General features: G+C 34.2%; 1 protein-coding gene across 6 annotated transcripts; it reads right to left on the bottom strand.

Moving 5' to 3' along the window:
• Window positions 1-2,130: 2,130 nt before the first annotated feature.
• On the bottom strand, window positions 2,131-6,674 carry LOC137729353 (protein yippee-like At5g53940). Of its 6 annotated transcripts, none has more exons than XR_011067987.1 (8): window positions 6,397-6,674; window positions 5,809-5,865; window positions 5,442-5,485; window positions 4,924-5,032; window positions 4,550-4,605; window positions 4,395-4,480; window positions 3,803-3,884; window positions 2,131-2,935 (listed from the first exon to the last, which is right to left on the bottom strand). XR_011067987.1 is itself a non-coding variant. In XM_068468282.1 (6 exons), exons 1-6 carry the CDS (start codon window positions 6,490-6,492, stop codon window positions 4,399-4,401), a joined length of 444 nt encoding a protein of 147 aa, XP_068324383.1. In that variant the 5' UTR covers window positions 6,493-6,674; the 3' UTR covers window positions 4,254-4,398. The 6 variants fall into 6 exon arrangements, 4 of the variants coding, with proteins under 4 accessions (XP_068324383.1, XP_068324384.1, XP_068324386.1 ...); XR_011067988.1 differs by having other exon boundaries at window positions 4,395-4,477; XM_068468282.1 differs by lacking the exons at window positions 2,131-2,935; window positions 3,803-3,884 and having other exon boundaries at window positions 4,254-4,480.
• Between the last annotated feature and the right edge of the window lie 2,269 nt (window positions 6,675-8,943).

Here is an 8,943-nt window from a genome sequence, read left to right as displayed (position 1 = left end):
ACGTTTAGTTACGTTGCGCAGCCAACACCACACTCGTAATTAATCGATAAATTAAGAAAAAAAAAAAAAACAACTAAAAATTGAGTAATGCTTTTAGAGAAATTTTTAAATGTGCCCGACACAAACGATGCATTTTTACATGCTATAGCTTTGGCAGATCGTTTAGCCTCGTTCATCTTCAGCGTAGGAGCACTCGATCAGTGAGTTATTACATACTCTTTTAAGATGGTTGCTTCTAAGCAAACCTCCTAGCTGTCTCTGCCGTCCTAACTCTTTTATCATTGAGAGGTCATTTAGGGGCCTTAGTTGGTGATCCACACTGTTTTTCTCTCGACAATAGCGGGTTTTCCACTTCAGTATAATGTTTACAAAGTAGATTGCAGTGAACATAGGTCATTTAGGGGCCAGAGTTGGTGATCCAGGCTGTTTTTCTCTTGACAATAGGGGGTTTTTCACTTCAGTATAATGTTTACGGAGTAGATTGTTGTGAACATAAATAACGCCTTACATGTAAAAAATCAAGCATTGTAGCACGTCGATGCATCATTCTATGTGACTCATGTGCTAATGATAAGAAATGACATGATGATGATGATGATGATGATGCAGCAAGGAGGTTTTTGTCATTTTGATAGTGAGGGTGGTGACGTGGCAAAATTAGCAAATCGCATCATGATGGACTAGTGAGGGAGGGAGCGGCGGAGGGAGGGAGGGTCTGCCGAGTAAAAAGATGGTTGTGTTTGGCATGTCGTTTTCTACTTCCTTTTTTATTAAGCTCCGAATCCATTTCAAAATTGTCAATAAAAGTATTACATAAATAGACCAACGATTGACAACTCACAAAAATTGAAACAAAAAATAAGTGAAAAAATAAATGGAAATAAAGAGGGGCTTAGGTTAGAACAACAAAACGTATCTAGATAATTAGCAAACTTGGTTAAAGCACATTTAAGTTAGGAATTTTTTTTCTGTAATTTAAATAAATTTAATGTAATTTTCCTCAAGTATTAGAACTGGAAACAAAAAAACTATACATAGAAGTAAAACACTTCTATGACATGAATACATCGCTATGGTAAATTCACATGGCAACAGTTTATATATTATTATGTAAAATAACATGTGAAATGTTAAGAAAACTCATTTAAAATTAAAACTCTTAATAGATTCTCTGCCACTTTATATTTTATAATATTAATATAAAAATTAGCGTTAAATTGATTTGACACAGAATCGATGTGTGGTGCATCACGCCAAACTTTATTATTGACACAAAACATTGACGATGGGAGTCTTGCTTTCAAAGAAGTTGTAGAAGGAAAATGAACTGAGAGTCCGTGTGTGGGCAGAGAGTTGCAGAGTGGGTCATGGTCGTGCGTTTCTTATATGAGATTATATTCAAACATTCTAAATTACTTCTTTTACATATTTTTAATTTTTTCATATTTTTCTATCAAGTGTTAATGGTATGTAGAAAATATTAAAATATTAAAAATTTAAAAAGATGTGAGAGAAATAATTTAGAATGTGAATATAATCTCTCTTCCTATAATATAACACCACAACAATTCCACGATGGTGACATTTTATTTTTTTGTTTCTTTCTTTTTCATTACCCGCTTATTCTGTGGTCCCCAACCCTCGGTCCAAGACTCGGTCAGACAAAACTCATGGAGAGGAAAAGCAAAGCTAAATACTTTTGAGGACTATTCGGATGAGGATAACTTATATGAAATAAGTTTATTATTACGTAGTAAGTTTTTTAATAATACTTTGGCATGTGTATATTTTTCTTAAATGGAAAGGCCTCGTGACAGTAAACTCGTTATGTAAGTTGTTCACAACAGGTGGGGTTCTCTTCTCACTAATCTCACTAGTCATAAATCCAAGTTTACTCAAAATAATTTAATGCTCAAAATCGTTCATTCTATAGATCATTATTCATGCATTATTCACAAAATTTCACCCAATGTTCATCTGTTTCCTGAAGAAAGATTGTTAAACAATGAAACGATTATTGATTTGAGTAAAATTTTTATGCAATGAACATTGAATAATGACATAAAATGTTGTGTTTGACGATGCAAAACATGGTAACATAGATCTAAACGAGTGGTTAGCGCCCTATAACTTACTAATCAATTAGCGCTCGAATGATGTTTAGAATGGAGTGGATAATCAGACCATGTGACCGTTAGACCGCACACACAAAACAACACTTTGTATTTTGGTCATACCATCCCATGTTTATGCATGTGTACACAGGCGTCCAGATTAAAGAATTCCTTCCGACATTGACAAAAGCTTCTAGTGCTACAAAAGCATTCCATGTTTCTAGTAGGAGAGCTCTAACTTTTCAAGTGCCACAAAAGCTTTACGGAAAATTGCATCTTCGATCCTGATGCTACAAAAGGCTGTCATTTGTAGGGTATTTTCGTTCACATATAGATTAACTGCAAGTGCTTAACTGTGCTAGGGATTTCCTGCGTCACTTGAACGAAGATGAGCCCCCAAGTTGAATTCCTCAGCTACATCCTCCACATACTTGCATCTGTTCTAGAGACAATAAACCGTAAACAGACACAAAAGTACACGTTAGTGAGAACCTTTCAAGCACAATTTTTCCTTCCTCGTATTGTTGGCTTTCGTCGTGAGCAATTACCTAATAAAATTCACCATCTGCACAACAGGGTGCTTTGTTCAAGAAAACATGTTCATTTGTGTGTTTTTTTTTCTCTTTTGTTTACGAGTGACACTCTAGTCCTCTTACTCATCCAAAACTAGGAGGCAGAAAACAAGGAAGCAGAGAGACGAAGAAAGCATACATATTTCCCGTCAAGACTCTGTCCGCAGCAGCAACAAAAGATATCCTCTACAGTATACAGACCAGAGATCGTTAGCATCTCTGCCTCAGGACCAAGGCGTTATGTTCACCCTGTATACAAATTTCATAGGACAGACAAGAAGAATGAGAACGAAAGAAATGTCCATTAACATTTGCTCAAGGTCCATGGAAGATAGCATCTTAATTTTTTAGGATAAGAAGAGCAAATGCGATTGAATCAAATTTTATATTCTGGTGACCAGAAATGAAATAGCAAGATAGAGTCAAATCGTTAAACACAAAAAATTGAGTCTCTGCATGTAGAAATGAAATAGCAAGGATGAAAATAAACACCTCAAAATATTGAGAATAAGCTACTCGACATAGAAATAATAAAATAAAACTTTATAGTTTGGCCAAAAGTTCAGATTTCCTCACAAAATACGAAATCTAACTTAATATTTCCTCAATTACTTCAAGCATAAACAAGTAATTAAATATCTAGGTGTATATATTCCTACCGTATTCATGGCACTAAGTGGTTTTGTCCTCTCAAAGAACCAGCAATTGACCTAGCTCTTACTTATAGCCATTACAATCTTGTTGAATGCTGCGATGCATTTCAAACAACTACTGAATATGTGGTACCGTCGCATACACATTCTAGTCCTTCCAAAACCCCAACTCAGGAAATCCCAATCCACTTATGCTCATATCAACCATTCCCAACCAGCCAATTCCCACTAAATACCAAAAATACAATTTCTAAAACCCTTTTTCTAAAATCAATACAAACTAACAAACCCATTTCAAATTCTCCCGAAGGAAACAAGTTTTCAATCTTTTGTTCCCATCATATCACCAATTAAGCCTATATAACTTGTAGTTATGCTTATATCATTCTAAAAGTCTCACAATAAAAATATAAAAAGATGCAAACTTGAGAGAGAGAGAGAGAGGGAGAGAGAGAGAGAGTACCCGAGAGAGGACATCATTGGCAAGGGCAAGAGCGCTGTCACAGAATCTGCATCTATAAGTTCTGCCATCCATTCTTTATTTTCTGGGATAAGATGTAGCTTTTCCTTGTCATGTGAAAGAAGAATATACAATAGCAAAATAACCACGTTCATGTAAGGTGATGTTGCCGGCTTTGGGTCTCTCTTTCCCTCCCTCTCTCTCAAGCCAACCAATATTTGAAAACTAATATTATTTATTTATATACAAAACCTTGATTAGAATGTTAATAATAAAAAATTCACAAGCAATCAGTATCAAGCCTAGTGAGTGACAACCCTTGGCCTTTAGATTTTTTTCAATAGGTGATCCTTGATCACAATTCTCAAACCAGCCAGGAAAGACAAATTTATAACATACCATCATGTATTGGATTGATGGATTAGGGTTGGTAATTAAGACATTTAGTTGAAAAAATAAAAACCTCAAAGTGTAATACAGAATTCATTCGAGGATGCACATAAAAAGATCAAGAAAAACTCTTGAAATTGTCTGTAATAATAAAGAAGATAAACTGTATAGCATCCAGCTCTTATTGTTTGTATAAGTGCTTAACTTTGCTAGGGACTCTCTGCATCACTTGAACCAAGACGAGCGTCCAAGTTGAATAACTCAGCTACATCCTCCACTATCCTCCATCTGCTATTGAGACGGGCACATTTAGTTCAATAGAAACCATCAATAGAGACAAAAGTAAAAGATAGCTAGTACCTTTCAAGCACAAACTTTCCTTCCTTGTATTTTTGGGTTTGGTCGTGTGCAATTACCTAATAAAATTCACCATCAGTATTACATAAGATTGTTTTGTGTTCAAAATAAAGGTGGTATTCAGTCCACAAACAGCACTTTACTAACATTGATCAAATACCGCATGTAAACTTTGCCACAAATAATCTTACTAGTTCAAAGGTAAAGTGGTCCAGGTCTAAAAGTAAATTGATAGCAGAGACATAAGAGTGCATTTCAAGTACTTGATTTAAAAAAATATAGGCTAGCTAAACGTGACACTGTCTAGTCCTGCTACTACCTACTCGTGCTAACAACAAAGCGGAAAACATTCAAGCAGAAAGATGAAGAAAGCATACATATTTCCAGCCAAGAATCTGCCCGCAGCAGCAACAAAATATATCTTCTACAGTATGCAAACCAGAGAGCATTAGCCTCTCTTCCTCAGGACCAAGCGTTATGTTCACCCTGGATAAGGTTTTCATAGGTCAGATGAGAAGAATGAGGATGAAGGAAAAGCCAATCAACATTTACTCATGGCACTTGAAGTTGAAGATAATATAACATCATTATTTTTATTAGAACAAATGCGGCAGCATCAAATTTATATTATTGTGACCAAAAGGTTGAGAATGGCTAGTATGCACAGTGGTATCCTCCAACTACTGCTTAACATATGATGAATTTTAACAATCAGCAAACTTACAATTTAGAGAGTAAGCGATTCCTATAAAGAAATTGACGCAATATGGCCATTCAAGAATGAATTAGTTCACTAAAGGATATTTGTTCATTGTCTGGCAATATGTCGGCCAGAAAATGACATGTAAATATGGAAGGCAACTAAAAGCAAAGGCTATAATAGCAAAGAACTTACACATTGCTGAACAGATATGCCCTTCTTCGACCGCAGTTGAAATTCTAATCAAATTACAACAAACTAAAGTCAAATTGTTAAACACTAAAGCATATTACATTGGCTCTCTGCACACATAATGAAAAAGCAACAATGAAACTAAAAGTCCCAAAATATTGAGAATAAGCTCCATGATATATAAGTAACAGAATAAAAATTGAACACAGTTCTATGTATTCTTCGAAAAGGAAAACATTACTTAAGATCCATATCTAATGTATCACTTGACACTCTTCACAACAACAAAAGTTAATAGTTCGGCCGCAGTCTAGTGGCGAAATGTTTAGTTTCTCCATGTATCTATGTGTGTATACATTCTAGTCCTTACCATGGCACTAAGTGGTTTTCTCCCCCCACTTGACCTGGATTTTTCAGCTTTTACAATCTGTAATATGCAAACAATCTCAAATCTCTAAAATAATTATTATATGCAAATCAATCTCAAATCTCACAAAAACGATATTATACTTACTCCTGACTGAGTTTATTAATTTGGCTCGGTTTTCTTCGGGTTTTTTGGCCTCAGTTCAGTGCGGTTTCTCAGTTCTTCGGTTTTTTTGCCCACCCCTACCGCACCCAATCTAGTCCTTTTACATGTGTCTTTTCTCAGGTCACAAAGCTTCTTCACCAAGAAACACCCCATATTCTCTGAAAAAAGGCCTTTATCCCAATTCCCAACCCAGAAAAACAATGCTACATAGAATCTAGTCCATGCAGGACCTGAAAACTCAATTTCTAAAACCCTTTTTCTAAAATCAATACAAACCCATTTCAAATTCCATCAAAAGGAAACAAATTTTCAATCTTTTCCTCCATTCTATCACAAATGAATCCTATTTTACTTGTAATCATGCTTATAGCAATCTACAGACCTCATAATATATAAAAAGATGCAAACTTTAGAGAGAGAGGGTACCCGAGAGAGGACATCACCGGCAAGGGCAAGCGCGCTGTCACAGAATCTACATCTGTAAGTTCTGCCATCCAATTCAATCAGAAAAATTCTCCCCATTTGAAATTTTGATCTAATTCTAACATAAACCCTAACCCTATCACTCTAACAGTGTCTCCCAAATTATTCAATAACAATTATTTTAACAATTTCATCCCCAATTTTGTTAATTTACTCAAACAAATTAGATCCCAATTCGAATTTCGCAAACTGGGAGTGTTCCCGTTTCAAACAGGTGGTGGCGAATCCGGTGCGTCCAAATTTCCAATCTTTTTCTTTCCCTCGGATTTGGATCCTCTCCGGATCCAAAGGATCTGAGCCCGCGGATCAAATGATCCGGACCGTCCAAATTTGATCCAATGGCTAAAATTATTATAACTTTAAAAAAACCCCTTATATATAACCGTTGAATTAAATTTCGACGATCCTGATCACTTGATCCGCAGACTCAAGATCAAGTGGATCCGGAGAGGATCCAAAGTGCTTTCCCTCCTCCTGTTTCAAACATGTGGTGGCGTGTTCATTGCATATACAATCAGGCGACGTGCCGTTCTTTGGTAGATGACACGCCGTTCCTCACGAATTTTTTTTTTTGTGTGCGGCACACATGACTCGGCACAACTTCGTAATTATAATATGTTGATTTTTTTTCGTTGAAATTCACAATTAATTATATAATTATACTTATTTAATCGAATCGTGCGTCTTTCACATTAAAAAATCTCTCGTTCTGCACCATACCACCTCTTCTCAAACTTTTTTTTCCTTAATTAAAATCAACTCGTTACAAATTGTGTTGTTTGGATTTTTAAAAAATAAAGCAAATTATGTTGTTTGGTAACAATCATCTCACTATGATGGATGACTTAGAAAAGAAATGATCTTTCTATTATTTGTTAAGCAGATATGATCCTTTTTATTTTTTATTTTACCAAATGTGATGATATTTCCACAATAAAGAAAATGGCAAGTCACTTTTACGTATCGTGATAAATTGAATTTATCCGTTTACAAACATCTCCAAATGAGATGTCAAATTCTAAGTGAAAATATCACTGTGTATAATTTGACATAAAAAATTTATTCTAACCGAAGCGTTATTTGTTAACTGAATATTAAGCTTTTGGGATCAGAAATCAAATTTAAGGTGAAATTTTTTTAAAATTAATTTTAATGCAAATGTGAACAAGTAAAATAACAATATGGGAGGTCGCCTTCTGTTACAAATTGGTGCATTGGGACCATCAAACTAACGGCATAATTACAATTTTGAGACTACTTTCATACCACTATATTTTTGTGAACATATTCCTTTTTTATTTAGTATTTTCTAGATAAAGTTTCTCAATCAAATTTCAATAAACATTAGGCATCCATCTAATCTTTGTTCATAGAGTTGAATGTGAATCCTCTTTGGATTTTAGTGCTCAGTGTCTAAAGATCAAAAAATTTGAATTTTTAAATTATGTAAAAAAAAGATCGAAACTTCTTATTTATGTGAAATGACTAACGAAATGAGCAAATAAAAATCGTCGAATTTAATTTGAGGTATCCGAATGGTTTAATCTCTACGTGCAGACAGTAAAATCCGAATAAGATCTCTATCACATAGTTCGGCGGTCAGAAAATAAAACATTGAGAAAGTCGTATTACATAACGTGTCCACCAAGTTGGTGCATGACATCTGTCTCTAAACTCTCTCTCTCTCTCTCTCTCTCTCTCTAGCCGCTAGAAGTAGAGTACTAAATACACAAGCCTATGGATGCCATCTCTCACACACCTAACCAGATTTGATTTGCTAAATATTATTATTATTATTATTTATATGGTTTGTTTGTGGTCAAATTATGTCTCCCACCAGATTTTATTTTTTATTTTTTTTTAATGACAAGAATTAGTCCATGTGATTGTAACAGCTAAGTGTCGCGACTCCATAGCTTCATCTACTGATTTTTATTATAATTTTATAATAACAGTCTTGTAAATCACAATCAAATAGTCGAACTTTCCACAGCTTATTTTTCATTTTGTAGTTTAACGTTAGTTTTTTGTGTTAATATTATAAAATATTATGTTAAAAATGTAAAACGATAAAAAATGCAGATAATTTCATTTTTATGAGAGTCTCTTCAGTATTTTCCGAATAGATATAGCCTATATTCCTTCCAATATGGGTCGCATGGTACTATTATTACTACTATTGCTCAACAATTGGATACTACAAAGAATGTTAGGGATTTGATTACAACCATTATATATGATATTATGAAAGTATTTTGTTTTTTTTTATTTTTTATTTTGTAATGCAATTTGCAATTTGCATTATTCAAATAAACTAAAATCAAAATGTTATTTGTAAACTAATTGAGAATCGACATTTATCATTTAGAAATCACTACTTTTAATGCAGTTGGCTATCAAATTCTTAAAATACAAAATTATAGTAACAGAATACGTAGCTCAACTCATTATAAATTTAAATTTAGTGACATAGAACCTGTGTAGTCATTG

This window comes from Pyrus communis, chromosome 3 (genome assembly GCF_963583255.1).
Source record: "Pyrus communis chromosome 3, drPyrComm1.1, whole genome shotgun sequence".
Classification (NCBI taxonomy): domain Eukaryota; kingdom Viridiplantae; phylum Streptophyta; class Magnoliopsida; order Rosales; family Rosaceae; genus Pyrus; species Pyrus communis.
The sequence above is the reverse complement of the archived record's forward strand: the minus strand, read 5'-3'. Positions and strand labels throughout refer to the sequence as shown.